Here is a 20,099-nt window from a genome sequence, read left to right as displayed (position 1 = left end):
CACTCCCCTGTCTCCGAATGTAGTAACCTTAAATTCTGTCCTGAACACCTGCTGGCATAAGAGCAATACAGATACATTTGGTCTTGGAAGAAGCTTCGCTCTGCTCCTCAGGGAGGGATCGTGTGGTGAGCCAGGCATACAGTTAGGAAAGAGGGGTTTAAATAGGGGGAAAAAATTGGAGGGAAGCACACAGGAAAGCACTCAAATCACCCCCACTACATGGTTTCCCTTTCAGCTGGAATTACTGCACCTTTTTAAGTTCATGTCCTGCACTTCTCTTTCACTGCCCCTTCTAGAACCGTGAATGTTCCAGAGAAGGGTGCCATTTTGGGAGGAAACCAATGTGATTGGGACAAAACTCATAAGGTCCACAAGAACTCAAAAAAGCTGTTCACGAACTGTCTTACTCATTTATAGAAACTAACATCATAATGAATCATGCTCACAGCCCCTTGATACAACCGTGTTTCGATTAACTGCGTCGGTCGGGACCAGATCACAGTATAAATCAGTGCAGGGCCTTATGGGTGAGGTCAGAGCACAGCTAACTGACAGCAAAGAACTTTGATGGGCAGGTGCTATACTGTTCTCGTATAAATTCAGGGAGGCAATGACTGCAACAAGGTTTTAACAGTACTGTTATATGAGAACAGTACAGCATCTGCCCATCAAACTTCTTTGCTGTCAGTAATCTGTGCTCTGCCCTCACCACTAAGGCCCTGCACTAATTTATACTGTGATTTGGTCCCTCGCGCCACGGTTAATCGAAACACAGTCCGTGTACATGATTCATTATGTTAGATTCTATAATATGAATAAGACATGTTTTGAACAGCTTTTTGAGTTCTTGTGGACCTTATGGAGTTTTGTCCCAATCACTATTATTGCCTCCGAACGTATACCAGTGATTTTGGGCTCCCACCTACTGTGGCTGGTTGGCTCACATCTGTTTCCAAACACACAATCAGGCTGCGGGAAGTTCAAAGCTAAGTTAGAAAATGGAAGAGAAATGCTTCCTGCCTGGGATAAATCAGGCCCTGAATGTTCTACCCGCTCCCAGGCTGCCGCTGCACTAGGGCAGAGAGACAGGAATTAATTACCCTATAAGTCATGAAAACTGGTCTCACTGTATGGATGAGCCATTCCTCTCAGTGGCACAGCCGCTGAAGATAATTATCACCCTGCGTTGCTCTGCTGCCAATCAGAACATGAGCTTATTCAGAGGATAATTGCAGAAAATTACTGTTTGCCAACCTGCTGCATTCCTATTGGGTGATGAGCAGAGCCTGGGTGGGGGAGCAGTAGGCTGTTTGGGGCTTTCGAATGCCATAATACTCCAAGCTCAGCCTTATTGGTAAAAATCAAGGAATGGGTTACTGTATTATGGGGAGAGAGCATCGGCCTCATCAAGTTGACCAGGCCGGATGGGTTCAGCCCATCTGTGCAGAAGGAAGCTCAGTTGTACAGGAATATGGCAACCTACAGCTAATGACGTTCCCACAAGAACTGCAGACACATCGAGGTCTTGTGCCAAAAGCATGACTCTTATGAAAAACAGAAAACCACCCACGCACGCTTCTCTCATGCTCCGCTGCTAAACTAATTCTTTGCCATAAAAGAATTACACCAACTTCCTAGCAGCAGTCTTTTTTTTTTTTTTTACACAACATCAGGTTTAAAAAGCAGAAGAGCGATTTGTGGAAAAACTGCAGCCACATTTTTTAAATCATGTTTGCAGTTTGGTTTGTGCTCTCCCACCCCAACAGCTGTTTCCTCTTCCTCCTCAAGGCATCACAGCATTGCCGCCCACAGCATTCTCCAGGAACATTATGCACAGTGACAGAAGGTCCAAGCACACTTTGGTACTGAACAGGCACCAGCCCTTTCGCCTTAAGGTATGTTCTACCTATTAAAAGGGATGGAGTACAGCACCGAGGGACTCTGGTTCCAATTCTACCACATGCCTAGTCTCCACAAACACAAAGGAACCAAATGCATGTACTGTGCTAGCTACAAGTTATTTTGTTTGAAGTCCTATTCCCCGCAGCCCAGTAGCCACCGTTCAGTTTAATTTAATTTTGAAAATTAGCAAAAGCCTGGCATTTTAAGGTGAAAGGCAGTTTTGCTAGCCATCCCCACTAACAAAAAGGTTGCCGGCTTTGTTTTATTCAAGTCATACTGATCCACTCCTGGTTTTGTCCTGTTGACTTTTAGTTCTCATTCATCTAAAGAAAAAGCGGGAACGACACCTTCCTGTATGTGAGAAAAACCAGAGCTGGAAACGGAGCTGGTCTGACAGTCTGGGGAAGGAGGCATACAAACTTACTCCAAGATGTTGCATTTCAGGAATCTTTTTTTTTTCTTTTAATTATAAATAATCATAAAGGATAAATAGGTTTGATCATTAAAAAAAAAAAAAAAAAATCAAATATACAGCATAAGATCTAAAAAAATGGTACAACTTGATGTATGTAATATTAAACGAACACAAGTCTTGGACTGAACACACAAACATCTGAAAGCAAAATGACCGATTTTGTAAGCCAAGAACCTACAAAATAAAACCAAACCCCTGAGAAAGGGATTTCAGAGCCCACGTGCCTAATTGTGAAGCTTCTGTCTTTAGTCTCTGGCCACTGGCATTGAGATAACGCTGACAGCAGCCTATGAGCCACTCCTACCTCATGGATGTGGGCTTCACTCAGTTTTCTCCCCTGCAGGCACAGAATGGTTTGGATAAGGCCCTGTATCGCATTCACCATTTTATTTCTAAAGTGTAGGGAGTGCATTAAATATTTGTGTCATTTTTACTTAATAAAGTGGTGATGAAACTGACCAGAAGCACAAGGTCTGGGGGTGAGCATGTGGCACCATAAAACTTTAAAATCCAGACAAAGCACCAGGATTCCACATTGTAGAATAATCCTTAAATTATTATTATTAAAAGTGCAGTTGTCCTCTGTGGTGCAGCAAGGGTCTCTGGCACCTGGGGCCCAATACATTGGGGTTGCCTCCCACCTTCTTACCACCATCCTCCTTGTAGAAATGCTCAAGGTCACAGAAACAGAGGACATTTCAAAACAACATCTTTTCGCCTTCTACCTGCGTGCGGCTGAAAAAAGAAATGCAAAAAGGCCTCCACGCACCGCCTACAGCCCAGTGCGCAGGGGCTTTGAAAACCCCCTCCCTCGCTACACCACAGCGTGTCCTGGTTTCAGCTGGAATTATTTTTCCCATTGTGGTTCATCTTCCCTGTACCAGAACCAGACCAAACTCTGCCGCTTGGAAAAGGAAGTGATAAAAAGTGCAGTCTTCAAGAGACTTTGGAATACTTGTTTTGCTGTTAAGCAGACTGCGAGTAACCAGCCAGAAAGCTATACAGAAATCCATTTTATAGGCGACTGCCACGCGGTGCTTAGTTATTTCCTAAACTGCTAACACTTCCAAGAGGTTAGTCTGGAACAGCAAAGACGCCGGCGACAGCTTACAGGCCAGCTGATTTGTTAAAGCTGAAACATAAGAGTTTGCTTTGTCAGATGAATCTGTGTCCGTAGAGAGAACACAACACTGGCTGCATCTGACAAAGTGGACTGCTGGCCTCCAACGCTCCTGCTTCCCAGCACTGGCCTGGGTCTCATTTTGACTATAAGTTTGCCTCCCACTAAGAAGCATAGCATGATTGGTTGATCCTAGGCACGCCTCCCAGGAGCCCTGCCCAACTAAGGAAAAATAAAGTTTGTAGCAGCAGCTGCATTCTGCACAAGGAACCCCTCCCATGCTTTTAGCAGCCCAGTACCTCCCTGGCAAATATACAAGGGCTGGGGGAGGAAGCTAAAATGAGATCCTCCTCTTTTTTTTTTTTAGGGGGGGGAGGAGAGGGGGAGAGGAAGACTGGCTGGGATCTCTGCTAGCCTCAAGTCACCACCCTGGTGCAGCTTTTCCTTATGGAAATAGCAACCCTGAGCCAGCCCAGTAACATCTAGCACTGTGCTGCATGACAGCAGCCGAAACAGGCTTCCTAGCTGCTCCGTATTTTCAATTTTAGAAACAGCTTCTTCCCAATGAGAAGCTGCCATTACACCCCTAAACAGCACTGGAATAGGACTGGGCCTGAAAGCAGGCCGAAGGGCTATGGTTATAATCCCCCAAAAGAGGCTGCGGAGCTGGGAGCTTTTTTTTAGTACAGCACCACTAACCTTGGTGGCTGGGGGGATTCTTGCAAACCTTGGTAATAGAAAGGAAGACCAGAGAATGGGTTTTGTGAAAAGCAAAAGTTGAAGATGACAGGGACATGGACTGGCCTACCTGCACAAACAGTGGAGGTCATCACTCTGGCAGACTATGAGCGTGCTCAGCCCCGATGTGAAGGGGGGGAATTGGGCAGATTGCATGAACCACTGATTGTTTTCTGCTGTCATTCACGCTATACTACTGTACTGCACTATGGTTACCTCCAGGGAGTAAAAATGGCAGATATACAAGCAGCACTGAGTTAACTTAGCAATTAATGACTGTCACTCCTGGACACAAGGGCGCATGCAAAAGGCACAACTCAGGCAGAAGAACCAAGTACCCGACGTGGAGAGGAACACAGCTAGGACAGTGACAAGATCAGCATGAAATAAACCTAACCTTCCCTCCCCCAACACATTGGGAGGGGAGCACTGGGGAAGAAAGGCACTGTGTGCGCCTCGGCAGGATATAGCCAGTGGAGTTTGAGAACCAGCTCTTACTCAGACTGGAGCAGAGGGAGGATCTCATCTGCAGTTTTTGGGTGTGACAAAGACAGAGTAAGAACAGGAGATGACCCAGCTCCACTAAGAAAAAAGTCCATCAGCACCACAGATCATACAGCAATCAGAGAATAAAAGCACTCATGTGTATGTGGTATGAACTAGGACAAAATGTTCCAGCACAGAACAAGAAAAGCAGGCCACTAAAGCTGAAACATGCAGAGGGGCAGAGGGCAGACATCAGGCATTCATCTTAGTGAGGCGGCCATCTGTGTTCAGAGGCAAAAGCATCTGTGCACCTAGCGACCCAGCCCTCGGCCAAGCTTCTCCCATTACCTTCTAGAGGAGGAGCTGGGCAGTTCCCTGGGAGTCTTCACATCGGTCCCCCTCTTCACTCTGGCCCCAGGTACCGGATCTGCTATGCCATAAAGCCAATACAACAGCGGTTGATCCAACTTAGCTAGCCAATGAAGAAACCACAGCAGGGGCAGTAGCTGTGGCCTATCTGAATTTCAGTAAAGCCTCCGATCCCATTCCACACCGAAGACTGGCGACCAAGCTCTAAGGCTCTGGTGAGACCCCCAACCTTGAGGACAGTGTTCAGCTCTAAAAACATTACACAAAATGACATGGGCAAGAGGAAACCAATTCAAAAGAGGGGGAGGGGGCAGAAAAATGGTGGCTGGCCTGCACAGAGAGGCAGAAAGAGCTACAGCTGCACTCTCCAGAAGAAAGGGAAAGAGGGGATATGGTACAAACATTCAAATAGCTAGCAGGCTTCATGAAAGCACCAAAAGGAAGCAGCTTACACAGAGAGAAAAGCTGAAGGACACAAGAGCAGTAGATAAGGCTGAAGGCAGGGAAGCTCAAAAGGAATTGACAATACTTTTTCCACAGAGAGCATGGTGGACAGCTGAAAGACGTCCAGTGGAGGTTTTAACAGCCATAACCATGGCAGCATGCAAGCCTGGCTAGGATAGACCCAAAGGGACGGCCGTGGTGGGAGGAGGAGAGGAGTACAGAGAGTAGGACCTGCACAAATGGGTGGACCAAGTGGACCTGTTCTTCCAATATCAGCTATGGAAATGGTGCAAACAGTGGAAAATACATCAAGCAAAGAGCATTTAGTGTCTTCCCCTGCTTCAATCATATCAGTGCAATCTACGGTCTCGCACCGGCTGCAGAACTGCTGGTAAAAGCAATGGGACAGATTTTGTTATACAGTCACCGAAGCAGTGCTTACTGTGCAATGTGCATTTGTAAGAGTCTTACCCACAGCGACAGGAGGTGAGCCAAGACTGAATCCCACTCTCAGCTGCAGCCCTTCATGCTACATCCTAAAGCTTGAAGGGCTGGGCCTTTGGCTACGGAGCTGTTACATGCAAAAACAGCTCACGTTGCTTGTGAACACTGGAAATGCAGCCCCCGCCTCTGCCAGGCAGGGATTGGTATTTATTATCAGTGAGGAGCCTTTCAGACAGCAAATAGGAACAAAATTTCTACAATGAAGGAGCTCTACATCCTGAACAGGATGTGGGAAACTTTTCACTATACTGAATTGAATCGCACAAGGCCTGCGGCTCAGCGCTAAGCACTACCTTCACCGGGCCCGCTATGTCCTGCCTTCCTTCCTCCTTACAGTGACTTTAAAGTCACCACCACCACCCTTGGATGCAGAACATCTGGGGAGGGAAGAGGGGGTCCTGATCCATCTCTTTTGTACCACTGCAGCACCCCGGTCCATCTTCTGTATGTTTCTGAGTTATTGATAATCGCTCCTAATATAGAGAGAGACTGCAGACCCACAAGACTCCTGCACCAGGAAATTACAGGTCATAATATATATTAAAAAAAAAAAAAAATTCAGAGAAAGCATTGCTGGATGCCTGCAATTCTAATTTTAGCAAACATGATAAAAGTCCACATAGCTCCTACTGTAGCAACAAAGTCTTTCCGACCCCAGTTTGCTGCAGAGTACAAAGTGAGGAAGCTGGAAGATTTTTCACAAGCTGCTGTAATCAAACCAAGACAACGTGCACTGCTACCTATGCCTCTAACCGTGTCTAAGGCATTCTTGATTCACTAAGCTTTAAATAAGTTATATATATTAAAAAATATAGCAATCTGTGATATACATCCATCATATGGGATTATTCCTTGCAATGGCTTTTCCATGTGGTTTGATAATCTCTTTATGGTAATGTATAACAAAAACATTACAGTCTGTGAGAAATGCACACAAGAACATTTTGGACCCTTTTTCCATAGAGGTGGTAGCACCAGTGCTGAACTGGGCGATCCAGATTCTTGGCTACCATTTATACTCTTGAGATGCCAGTGGAATCTCAGTGTCATCCAAAATGATAATGTCATACAGGTTTACAGTTGTGTGCAAGGGGTGCCATAACTAAAACCAGGCTCTCTTATGGTTATACTAGTGCAGTCCAAGTTAGCCTCCAGGAACACGGTGGCAAGGTTAAGAACACCACTGTTCGCTCAGCCCTTCCAGTACAAAACAAAAAAAGAAAAGCTACAGAACGAGGCTCTAGGGGTAGTTCTCCCACCGCCCCCATCCCTGTTATTTACAACCGTCTAGAGCATGGTGGTGAAAGAAGCTGCTTTTAATACTGCTAGCCCTCTTGTTCCTGAGGCTTCCCAGCTCTGCTAATCCCATCAGCAGGCCTGGGTTCCTACCAGTACATCCATTAAATAATCCAGTTCTGTCAGCTCCAGTTTCCCATTCTGTCCGCTGGTCAAAGACTTTACTTCACTGTCCTCCGCATTGGAGAATGCTTTAAAATTCACTAAGCTAGTGGGAGACCAGGGCTCACAGTCGTACATGGAAGTGTCAATGTCCTCAAAAATGTCCTGGAAGCTGTCCTCCAGCAAATAGCTGCTGGAGCTGAGTATGTCCAGAGGTGCAGGTGAGGCAGGAGCAGGTGGCACAGGACCCTCCTTTGCTTCTTCCAGGCACCCTCCACCAACCCTCAAAGAGTCAGTGGGGTCGTCTGCCAGTGGTATGGGGTGAGGATCACTGCTCAGACCCTCTACTTGATTTAAGTCTTCCAGCATGGTAGAAACAGAAGCGTACCAGGATGTATCACAGCTGGACAGCAGGAGGTCATCCCCTTGGATTTGCCTCCTGCAGACATCAGAATCCTCCCTGGGTGAGGTTCCCAGTGGTGCTGGGCTACTGGCTGCTCTCCAGCTGGGCCCCTGGCCATTCTGCTCCACTCGCACGTCATCTTGCAGGCGGCGCAATGTGTTTGCCACCAGGACCAGGTGCCGCAAATTGGGCTCCACGTGTCCCAAACTCCGGTGCAGCTTCAGTAGGGAAAGGTTTAGTAAGGACGGTGAAGGCACAGCGGCCACTGGGTCCCGACAAACTCCCAGTGCATCTGGAGGAAAATCCATCCTGCCGCTTAGCTCACCGTACTTCCGTTTGATGCCTTTGGCCAACATGAATCTAGGGGGGGAAAAAAAAGAAATTTAGAAAATTAAAAAAAAAAAAAAAGTTTCATGTTGCACATACAATAAGAGTTCTCCATGTTTTTTACAAAAGCATCTGAAAATGTGCTAGGTAAGGTATAATTCATTTTCAAGTAAGTATATGTATTCATTAAAAAAGTTATATATATATTAATAAAAGCAGACTGGCTGTGTACTGCTGAATATAATAAGACAGAATCCCACTGCAGCCACCATTGCTATGAAAGTAAGTGTGATAATGTTTCACGAGTTAGGCAGCCTTGTGCTGTACAAATAGTTCTGCATGGTTCTGGAGAAAATCTGAATTTCCATCTGCATACAAAGATTTTCATTGGAAGGACTGACTTGTTCACCTTGCTTTCCCCTCCTCGATTCTCCAAGTTACACTTGGCCAAGCGTTCTCTCTAGGGCTATTAAACATAGCCAGCCTGCCAAACCATAAGACACAGATGCATGGTTTGTTCTCAACTAATGAGAATGGAACTGTATCAATAGGTGTCCAACCCTTCAGCTCTGCATTGTAAAGAGATGTACTCCTAGCACAAGAAACTGTAAAGCACCTATCATTCTAAGCTTTACAACAATGGAATAACATAGTAATAATGACGCTGCAAACGGAAGCCTTGGGAATCTGGAGGTCAGAAGATTGTGTGGTATATTTTGCTAACCACAATTCCTTTCCTCTTCAGAGATCCATGATGTGCTCAGGCCCAGGATGCTATAGTCACAAGACTACTACCCAGCACTTGAGTATATTAGCTCCATATCTCACCTCCAGAAAACTGGAGACAGGTTTCTTTCAATTTTCAAAATGGGTTTGTAGTTTTTGGTGATTTTTGACCCGGAAGTTTAGCTTTTGTGCTTTCATCTCATTTGGAACAAGGGTTGGGATCTGGCGCCAAGAACCTTCATTTGTAACTACCCGGGGACTTCCTCTCCTATTTTATATCCTCTCTCAGTTTACTTTAGTCCAATCATTGCCGCGCAGTCCTCAGTCAGGGACCATGCACCAACAGCTCTGACTTCTTTAGCCCTGCATTCATGGGCCCTATATCTGACCATTGAACCATGACTGATACCCTCCCTCCCCTCCCCACCAGGATCCACAGCTCCGGCTAACCCAGGGAGTCAGAAACCTGATCTAGAAATTGAACCCAGGTTGCCCACTAACACTGAGCCACCAGGCTGGTCCAATAATTGAACCAGTAGTTTGTATGACATTCCAATTCATTTTGAGCTAGATGAATAGGACAAAATTATAAAGACGCAAAGTACCTTCTCCCTGAAGCTTGCAGTCCTAGGCTGGAATACAGGACAGCTATACAATTCCCTGAAGGTGACAGTATGCATTGGTGACAGCGGTGGGATTGGAATCTAGGTCTTTAGATTCCCCCATCTCTGTGCTCTGATCTCTAGGCTACGCTGTGTTGCTAGCAGAGTTACTGTGTATTCTCTCTCAGGAGACCCACATTCTTGTGTGCTAGATTTTGCTGGCTTAAATTGGACTCTGAGATAGCAAGATATTGAATTATCTCATGTATTTAGAAAGGGACAATATTGATATTGATCAAGAAAAAAATATGTTCTAAGATGGAAGCAGTGTATGCAAACCTCATGCATATTCATACTGGATATCCTGAAAATAAGACCCTTTTGTAGCATTTGAGAACTGGTCTTGCCTACCCCATTCTAAAACATGGCTGACAAGATTCTGCATATATTTTGTACAAGATCTTATTATACCACCAAGGGATTGTCCTCAGGGGAAGGATACTACAGGACAGCCCATGTGTCGAGGGATCTCAGCTCACTGGATACAATCAAATTGCACAACTACATTTTTGTTTTTATGTTTAACCAGGAATTTTGTATTTGGCATCAAGCAGGATTTTAGTAACAAAATGCAACATCCAAATGTTGCAGTCAGGAAACAGCAGGACCCGCCAAACAGATATTCAATCATAAAGCAACTATTAATTGCACCTAGATTAGACAGAATGTGGTCATTTTCACATATTCTACATGTTGCTAGATTATTTAAGTGCTTCCTAGCAGCCTCTAGTAACTACTTCCAGGATACCTCACATACCTAACACAGATGATGGTAGAAAAGGACCAATTTGCCCATCCATTCTATCCATTTGTCTTCCTCTCTGGTTCTCTATCAGTTTAAGTAGATATAAATTCCATACTTAAAACCAGCACTAGTTACCCACCCATGTCTTTTATCCAACCTCTCAAATCAGGTCCTACAGCCACTCTATATAGGTTATCCCAATCTTCTTGGAAGCCTGAAGCAGATGTACCACTGCTGTTAGTACTGTAACCATGGCTGCTTCGTACAGGTAACTCCAGCCTTCTTAGCTGCCTGATGCAGAGGATGAAAACTTTAAAAAGAGCATGCAGGTGTCCATATACGTGCGTATGCACACACAAGCGCACATAGGCAAAAGTTTTAAATCGTGTGCGCAAGATTTAAAATACACCCATTACACAAATTAGTTACACAACTCTTCCTTAGAACTTTGTTAGCTTTAACACACACAGGTAAGCAAAATTTACAACATGTTCACATAAAGGACATTCTCAGCCAGCAGTCTGTCCAGTCCATCTTGAGGTCATCTATATCCCTCTGGTTCTTCAGCCTGCACTCCCCCCAGTTTACCCATACAGACTTGCACCTCATCAAGAGCAGAAATAAATATGAGTAGCGAACAGCCCATCATGTGCTGCAACCGCTAAATTTAAAATATGGATTTACGTGCGTAAATGCCCAACTCCACCCCTTTTTCATACACATTTGATTGCTCACGCTCGACCCAGATACTCACATATATGGGCCTTTTAATGCAAGCAACTCTTAAAGTTTACCCCATACTGTACATTGGCTTGTATACACTAGTCTTTGATTTTCTAAAGCTCCATACACCTGTCATTTCTATTGAACTCTGTGAGTCTCAAGTATGTTCAAATTCAGTTCCAGTTTTGGTTACCATTATCTATACTGGTAGGATATTCCAGGCATCTACAACTAGATACTTTGCCTTCACCAGAATAAACTCTTCTGCATCCTGCCACTCACCTAATTCACAACTTTCTGTCCTACTCCCACATCATCCGACTTGCTTACCAGTCGTCTACGGGGAACAGGCGTCCAGACAGACAAGATCTACTGCAGTTCCCTGATCCACCACGTTTGTCACCTTATTAAGAAAAGCAATCAAGTTTGTCTGACAGGATCTGCTCCTTCTGAAATCATGTTGCTGATGTCCCGAAATCTACTTGTTTCAAGGCGCTACATTATCTGGTGGTGTCTCAATATTATACCGTAAGAGACATCACTGGCAGCTTCTCATAGTAACTTCCCGAATACACCGTCTGGTGGCTCAGTGTCGTTATTACACAGTAAGAAACATCACTAGCAGCATCTAGTAACTACTTCCAGGATACCCCTGCTACTGATCAGATTTATTATACCATAAGAGACGAAATCCCCATCCGGTTTTACTCCCACAGCCGCAACCGAACCGGCTCCACGCTCTTCTGTGATGTCACCCCCAACCCGCGACTAACGACCTACCTGTCTCTCAGCGGCCAATAAGAAGGGTCTCCTGAGCTGTCAGCAGCCAATCAAAGGGCGGCATCGCTCCAAGTGTAGGCCGCTCTCACCCCCCAACTCATACGCCGCTCTCAGCTGTTCGGGGAGCCGTCAGGGGCAAATAAACCAACTTCCCCTATGACGTCAATCATGGGACTCCACCTCTCAACTCTCCTCCTTCTGTCACCCGCCTTAGCCACGCCCCCAATTCAACGTTACCACGAATCTCTCTCCTCTATTGGCTGGAATCCAGGCAGCTGTCCAATAGAATAGTACGCTACGGAACGGAAAACGAATGCGGAACACTAATTATGTTCCAAGCCTCGTTTTCACTGGCAGTTAACTCCTTTCTTATTTCTTCTTCCCAATCAAAACCTTTTCCGGAAGCAGTGACTGTGCACTGGAATGAAGAGCGCTTTATGGGGGCGGAGGAAGAATGATTCAGATTTCGACGACATCAGGAGGTGTAGGATGTGTTAGGTTCGAGTTACAGGCCCCCTCCGGACGTGAGGGCTGGCATGGGTTGTCATGGCAGCGGGAGGAGTTACGTGGGTGCCGAGGCCTGACCAAAGTTAGGCATAACTATTATTTCCTTGTATATAGTATATATAAACTGAGGCTGCATGAATGAGTTCGTGATCACTATTATTATTTATTCAATGTTATAGTCTGCACAATATCCTAGTAATTGACTGCACGATCTAGAGTGGTAGGATTATCATCTCACTCCGGTCAACGTGAACAAGCTGAACCAGATCCGGTTTGTCTTATTACATGCATGGATTTCTAACCTGCCACCCCCACCCCCCCAATAAAACAAACAGACAAAAAACGAGAGACTTCTTCTTTAACAGGCCATCTACCATGCTCTTATTGTGGCAGACAAAACTGCCTGATCCCGCTATACCTATCCTTAGTTTTCCACCCTAGCCATGGGGAGCAGGGGGAAGGGGAGGCAGGCTGCACTGGGACTGTGGATGTAGGGGGAGGGACAAATAGAGAGCAGACAAGGGATAGAGAGACAGAATCTGGGATAAGAATGATGGAGAAGGGAGTCTAAATGGGGTGAAGGAGAGGACCAGGGATAGATGAAGAGGGGATGAGGACTGGGGATGGGCAGCAGGGAAAGGGAGATTGGATTTGGTGATGGGAGGGAAGGAGAGTGGAATGAGAGCAGGGAGAAGGGGGGAGAGAAAGGGAGGACTAGGGAAGAAGGTAGGAGTGGATAGTAATGAAGCACTGGGTAGCCTGCACTGACCAGTGTTACAACCGTAAATAACAGTGGTATGATTTATTTATTTTATTTTTATTTATTTTATTTATACAGCTTTTCTATACCGTTGTGGAGAGAACTATGTCTCTATCTCTACGGTTTACAACATATTAAAAAAACAATAAATTAATAAAAAATTCACAGTATGGAATAAAACTTACATTAATCAGACAATGTAATAAACTTGGCGGCCGTTTTCATTACTGGCAGACAGGCAGGTTATGAAAACCAAGGCCGCGTTTACCGGTGTCGGTCTTCATAAGCGGCAGCCGCGGCAGGTTGCATTAGCAAGGAGGCGCTAAGGTCGTTCAAGCGACCCTAGAGCCTCCTTCCTAGCGCAACCCCCTAATTTGCATATTGCTTGGCGCCCCCTTGCAGGCGCAACGCGTGCGTTAAGAAAGCGGGCACTGAAATGTCAGCGCCCACTTTCCGCGAATATTATTGCATCGGGCCCCTAAGTCAGTGAAAGAGAAGGGTAGGGTAGGGAAGGGGTGAGTTGGAAGGAGGGGGTATGCAGGAAGGGGAGCTGAGCTGAATGAGTGAAAGGGAAGGAGGGGTGAATGAGAAAAGGTGGGAAGAAAGATGTGAGTGTGCAGGAAGGGGTGAGTATGGGGAATGAATGAATGGGAAGAGGTATGAGTGAGGTGGAAAAGGGGAGTGAGAGGGAGCAAAATGAATGGGGGTGAATGACTGGGAGAGAGTGCAGGGCCAGCAGAACTAGGCGGACTGGGTGGCCTAGAACAGAACAGTTTTGAGGACGGCACAGCGGTGGCAGGATCACGACGAATGTGACTCCTTGTTCTCCCTACCTGCATGGGCCCGGGAAAAGATGGGTTGAGTGGGAAGAAAGAGAGACACATTAGCTATGACCAGAGTTGCCAGATTCCTAGAAATATTATCACTAACGTTCTGTCATTCTCCTGGGATCCCTGAACCCTACCTCCCCCACCCTCCTCTTACCAAGTATTTCAAATTGCTAAAAGGGCTAGACTCCAAAGGGGACCCCCTCTTTACCCTCTACTGATCTGACCTGTGCTGTGCCTTGGACGGGGAGTCATCTCTTTCCTCCCCTAGAGCAGCAGATTACTTTGAGCCACCCTTGATGTCAGGTAAAAGACATTGTTGCGGGGGAGTTGATGTTGTGTTGCATATGGGAATTTATATGCACAAGGCCAAAATGGACAAAATCGCAATTGGGCAGACTGGATGAGCCATTTTGTTTTTTTTATCTACCATTATTTAGTGTGAAAAGAGGATCTGGAGTAGGTGGGAGGATGGATGGAGAGGGAGAGAGGATTGGGTATTGGCTGAAGGGCAAGAGGGTCTGGGATAGAGGTGAGAGGAGGATCAGAGATGGAGAGGAAGAGGACTAGACTGGGGGCAGAGCAGGGAGAAAGTAGGGAGATAATGAAGGAGGAAGGGAAGGAGGAATGGAGTAAGAGCATGCAACACGTCCTGATAAGATGGCGGTCTATAATAAGAGGAAGAGGAGACAAGGGAGAAGAGAACAAACAGGAGAGTAGAAAATATCCACTCTGAAAGAAAGATACTGAAGTGAAATAGGACACTAGAAAAAATGAGGTGGCAAAGACGGAACTAAAAAAGGAAGATTGAGAAGAAGCAGGGATAAGACAGAAATCAAACTACAGCCACACAGCTTGGAAAATTGTTTATTCTAATTTTATCAAGGATTTCCTTGCCTTGTTTTCTTGTCCTCGGTAGCTGTTTGGGAAAATTGGTTCTTATCTGCTAATTTTTGTTCCTTGAGTCCCACAGATCAGTTCGGAGACCTGCCCTCTGTTTTCCAAAGACCACTTTGATCTGTGTGTATAGATGTCAGATGTTGCCTTGGTTTGGTGCTCAGATTCCTCTACAAGGGGGTGTTTTTTCCAATTCACTTTCACCTTCCCCCTGCTCGATTGGGTATGGGGGTTGTTTATAAGTTTGGGTACAGGTCATACTGAGGGACTGCAGGTGGCACACTGTCTTAAGTACCACTGGTACTGTAAAGCTTTTCTTCTCTGTCTCCTCCTTCTGCTAGTAGGGGAGAACCCTTCCCCCCCACACACTTATCTGGACTGATCTGTGGGACTCATGGAACAAATATTAGCAGGTAAGAACCAATTTCCCTTACTAAGTCAATTTAACTATTGTAAGGCAGTTTACATAGGTTTTCTGAAACGATTGATCAGGCGGCTGCAAGCTGTTAAAAATTTAGCTGCCCATCATGGGGGAAACTGCTAGGCCACTGTTAGGCGCTTTGCTGGTTACCTCTTAATCTTTATATTGTATTCAAGTTATTGGAAGTGACCTTCTGTGCTTTCAATCAAATAGGTCCAAGTTTTTATTTATTTAATGTACATTCTGCCTTCCAGGCACTTCAAAACCGATTACATTCAGGTACTGTAAGTATTAGAGCAGGGGGTGCAGCCATTTTGGCCCTCTCGTCCATTGTGTTCCAGCCAGGCCAGAACATTTGTAATTCCTTCTACCTATGAAATACAAAGTTAAAACTAGAGAAAGGTCTTTTACAGCAGTAGCACTCTTATGGTGGAATGCGCTCCCGTTATTTTTAAAAGAGATCGCTAATTGTGCTTTATTTCCACAGCAGCTAAAAACCTGGCTCTTTACACAGGCAGCCTAGGTAGTGGATGGCAGGTTGAGAATCAATTTTTGTTTCTGCTCTGATGAGGGGATTTATTATAGGGGGGTCATAGCGTTATATTTTTTGAGACTGCTGAGAATTAATGCTAGTTTTACATTTCTTGCTTGTACTGTCTGCATTGAGTAACTTGCTATTTATTATGAAGGAGGAGGTTCCTGTAAATGTGGATCGTACATTCTGTAATTTAAATTACCTGGCAGGTGGAAGGATGGGGTGGGATTTCTGCAAGTTTATTCCCTTGTCCTCTTCCCTCTGGCCAAGAGACAGAGACCAAGATTCCCTCCAGAGCCCCAGCACAGGCCCAGTTCAGAGCTAGAAAGTCCGACTCTTGAGCCATGACTGGGAGCTCCCTGCCTTTCCCAACACACGGGCCGATACAGAAAAAACCCACGGGAGAGCTGGTGCACACCCAGGCCACTCTCCTGGGTGCGCGATTCGGAAAAAAAAAATGTAAATGAGGGCCCGCAGTAAAAGGAGGCTGTCAGCGGGTTTGACAGCCGACGCTCAATTTTACTGGCGTCGGTTCTGGAACCCGCTGACAGCCACGGGTTCGGAAAACGGACGCCGGCAAAATTGAGAGTCCGTCTTCCAACCCGCAGGCAGAATTTTAATTTTTTTTTATTTTTGGGGCCTCCAACTTAATATTGCTATGATATTAAGTCAGAGGGTGTACAGAAAACAGTTTTTTCTGCTTTTCTGTACACTTTCCCAGTGCCGGCCAAAATTAAAATGTGCGGCTTTGCTGCACATTTTACTTTCTGTATCGCACGGGAATGACTAAAAGGCCCATCAACATGCATTTGCATGTTCCGGGCGCTATTAGTTTCGGGGTGGGGGGGGGGGGATGTTTGGCCGCGCGTTTCCACGCACTATTACCCCTTACTGTATAAGGGGTAAAAATAGCACGTCGAAAACACACGGCCAAACGGGGGCTAACAGTGTGCTCAGCCTGAGCGCGCTTTACTGCATCGGCCCAACTGTTTGGCCTGGAGCATTAATTCTCACAAGCTTCTGTGCTCCTGTGATTGTGGTTTAACACCAAACCATTAACTTCTGTCCTGGAGGCAAGGTGAATGAACAGACAAGAATCCCTTAGCTCTACCTGTGCTAGTAATAAACTCTGAAATTATAAGAACATAAGAAGTTGCCATACTGGGTCAGACCGAGGTACATCAAGCCCAGCATCCTATTTCCAACAGTAGCTAATCCAGATAAACGTACCTGGCAAATATCCATACAGTAAATACATCTCATGCTACTAATATAAGCAATAAGCAATGGCTATTCCCAAGTCAATTTGATTAATAGTTTATGGATGTCTTCTCCAGAAACCTTTTTTAAGCCCAGTTATACTAACTGCCTTTACCACATCCCCTGGCAGTGAATACCAGAGCTTAATTGTGCGTTGAATGAAAAATAATTTTCTACAATTCGTTTTAAATGTGCTACTTTCTCACTTCAAGGCATGCCCCCTAGTCCTAATGTGCAAGAGTAAATAACCAATTCACATTTACTTGCTCTAGTCCTCTCATGATTTTATAGACTTTTATCATATCCCCCCTCATCCCTACACAGTTCTGAAAATCAGTCTTGCCCAGCTAATGTAAAAGAAAATCAAAGGAAATTACAAACCAATGAAATGGGCAAAACATGGGATAACATGCAAATAATACAATGAGATTCCAGCTCTTCATCCAGCGCCTTTAACACATGTCCTTAGGACTGTACTACCACAGACATTTTCCTGCCTACCCTGATAATGTTAATCCCCCCCCCCCAGCAATACAAACATGTGAAAAGAGGAATCGCTCTGAATTGAACAATTAAGCAAGGGAGGAGGGAAACTCGAATAAAGAGTGCAAGAACTCACCTAGAGAGATAAGAATCGGCATGCAAAGTCTGAGGGAGGAGGAACAGCCGGACTCGGATTTCATAGCCCAAGGAAGAAGAGAGAATCATGAGATCCACTGCCCAAAGAAATGAAACTGAAAGGGAAGGAGAGGAGAGGATCCCTGCTCACTTAGAAACATAGAAAATGACTTCCTGATGTTGATTCTGAGTCGTCCTCCCTGGAGTTTCATTACGTGACCCCTAGTTCTACTGATTTCTTTCCAACAGAAAAGGTTTGTCGATTGTGCATCATTAAAACCTTTCAGGTATCTGAAGGTCTGTATCACATCTCCCCTGCACCTCCTCTCCTCCAAGATATGATTATTCAGATCTTTCAGTCACTCATAAGTCATTTGATGGAGACCCCCCACCATTTTTGTTACTCTTCTCTGGACCACCTCCATCCTGTCTCTGTCCCTTTTGAGATACGGTCTCCAGAACTGAACACAATACTCCAGGTGAGGCCTCACCAAGGACCTGTTCAAGGGGACTATCACTTCCTTTTTCTTACTGATTATTCCTCTCTCTATGCAGCCCAGCATTCTTCTGGCTTTAGCTATCGCCTTGTCACTTTGCTTCGCCGACTTCTTAACGCCAGAAATAACTACACCTTTTCCCCTGGCGTTAAGCTGTGCAATATGCCTGAAATGGCCATAACCCAATTCGCAATAAATTTTTGGAATTGCATTTTGGACATTTCTGGGCTTGAGAAGAGAGAGGGGGAGGGGTGGAGTGGAATGGAGTGGAGTAGAGAGAGAGAAAGCCTCAGGGGAGAGAGCGTGTGCACCTATTTAAATCTCTATAGGAGGGCCACCTAATAGGTCGAGATGAGGTGTTGGGGGTGTTTTAGGATTTTGGGGACAGTTTCGCATGTAGCATGAGACGTACAAACAGCTCAGTACATCTTGGTAAAGATTTTACATCATTTGAAGTGAGGAAAGTCTCACAAAGAAGAAATTTTGTACTATGTTCTCTCACTCTAGCTTGATGGTACCGTCACTTCCTTTTTCTTACTGGTTATTCCTCTTTCTATGCAGCCCAGGATTCTTCTGGTTTTAGCTAGCGCCTTGTCCCAAGCTCAGCTTGCCCTCTCTATTACCACACATTTCAATTATTTGCTTCCTATACTTCACAGTATTCCCCTGTCCTTGGACAGGTTTTTACTACTAGCCTAATTATAATGTGCCAGACAGTGGAAATGTTGATAAAGATCTGATCTTCCGCTGTCCATGGTGTATTCATGGTTTATGTCAGTGTGATGCCTACACGGGGCTCTGACAAAGATCTGCTGTTCCGTAATCCGTGCTGTATTCATGCTTTACATCTATCAGTGTGATGTCTGCATGCAGGGCCATTTGAAGGGGTGGGTGAGGCAGGCAATCACCCAGTATCCCAGGCTTGGGGGGCATGGTGCCAGTGGTCCATGCCATCTCTATAGTGGTGTCATTGGAGGGGGATCCACCCCTCTTTGACCAGTCCCATACCCCATCACTTCCAGGGCCCTGGTTGGCTTGGCAACAGGCCTGCTTACATGGGGCTCTGAAGACAATCCACTGTTCAGCTGTCCGTGCTGTATTCATGCCTTACATGTATCGGTGTTCTGCCTGCCTAGGTCTCCAATGAAGATCTGCTCATAAGCTGTCTGTGCCCTATCCATGTTTTACATATAATCAGTGTTCTGCCTGCATGAGGTTCTGATAATGGCACAACAGTGCCCCTGACTTTACTTAGGATTCATAACAATGAGGGAGGAGCTTTAAAAAATTGTAAATGCAATTCTAAGCCAAGTATAATTTTCAATTAGACTCTGACTCATCTGATTGACCTTGACAAAGCACATTAATCCCTGGAAGTATCTCGAGTTTGCATTGTCAGCTGCTTTGTAAAATAGGAGGGGAGAAGCCTTCAGAAGAAACAAGTTTTATCTTCCAATGGCAACAGCCCCTCTCTAGGCAGGGTATCCACAGTTAATGCCTCCAGCTCCTCTAAATAGGATGTCAGTTCCCTTTGAGGCGTTAGTCACCTCAGAAATTAAGCGAGCATTAGAAAGAAAAAGAGGACCTGGGACACAATGGCTTGTTTGATCCGTCACCCTAGTTTCCTGGTGCCCCTGCTTTAAATGTGGGACAGAGCCGGGCAGGGTGCTGAGCTCACGGGTGTGTGTGCTCAGCAGCTGCAGGACCTTTGCTTTCTCTCTGAACCTGGAGTGACACAGTATATGCTAGAAGAGTGCAATGCCTGTCTGAAATGACCCATTGCCTCAGGGCTGGAAGGAGGTACACCCTTCACATTGTGTGTGTGTGTGTGTGTGTGTGTTTGTGTCTTCTCAATTCCCAGTCCTTCTCTCTCTTCTCTTCCATCTTAGCCCTTTCTCCCCTCCCCTGTTAAATCCACTCTTCCCTCAATACCCCTCCCCCCACCCCTCAATCATTCCCTTCAGCATCACATGAA

The 20,099-nt window shown here is 45.5% G+C and overlaps 1 protein-coding gene across 4 annotated transcripts; it reads right to left on the bottom strand.

Annotated features, from left to right (window-relative positions):
- Positions 1 to 2,497: 2,497 nt before the first annotated feature.
- Positions 2,498 to 11,961, bottom strand: SERTAD1 (SERTA domain containing 1). Of its 4 annotated transcripts, none has more exons than XM_029571103.1 (2): positions 11,803 to 11,961; positions 2,498 to 8,199 (listed from the first exon to the last, which is right to left on the bottom strand). In XM_029571103.1, exon 2 carries the CDS (start codon positions 8,193 to 8,195, stop codon positions 7,407 to 7,409), a length of 789 nt encoding a protein of 262 aa, XP_029426963.1. In that variant the 5' UTR covers positions 8,196 to 8,199; positions 11,803 to 11,961; the 3' UTR covers positions 2,498 to 7,406. The 4 variants fall into 4 exon arrangements, with proteins under 4 accessions (XP_029426963.1, XP_029426964.1, XP_029426965.1 ...); XM_029571104.1 differs by lacking the exon at positions 11,803 to 11,961 and adding an exon at positions 11,700 to 11,784; XM_029571105.1 differs by lacking the exon at positions 11,803 to 11,961 and adding an exon at positions 11,305 to 11,674.
- Positions 11,962 to 20,099: the final 8,138 nt, after the last annotated feature.

The sequence above is a fragment of the Rhinatrema bivittatum genome, chromosome 11, assembly GCF_901001135.1.
Source record: "Rhinatrema bivittatum chromosome 11, aRhiBiv1.1, whole genome shotgun sequence".
Classification (NCBI taxonomy): Eukaryota; Metazoa; Chordata; class Amphibia; order Gymnophiona; family Rhinatrematidae; genus Rhinatrema; species Rhinatrema bivittatum.
This window is presented reverse-complemented; position numbering and strand designations above follow the sequence as displayed.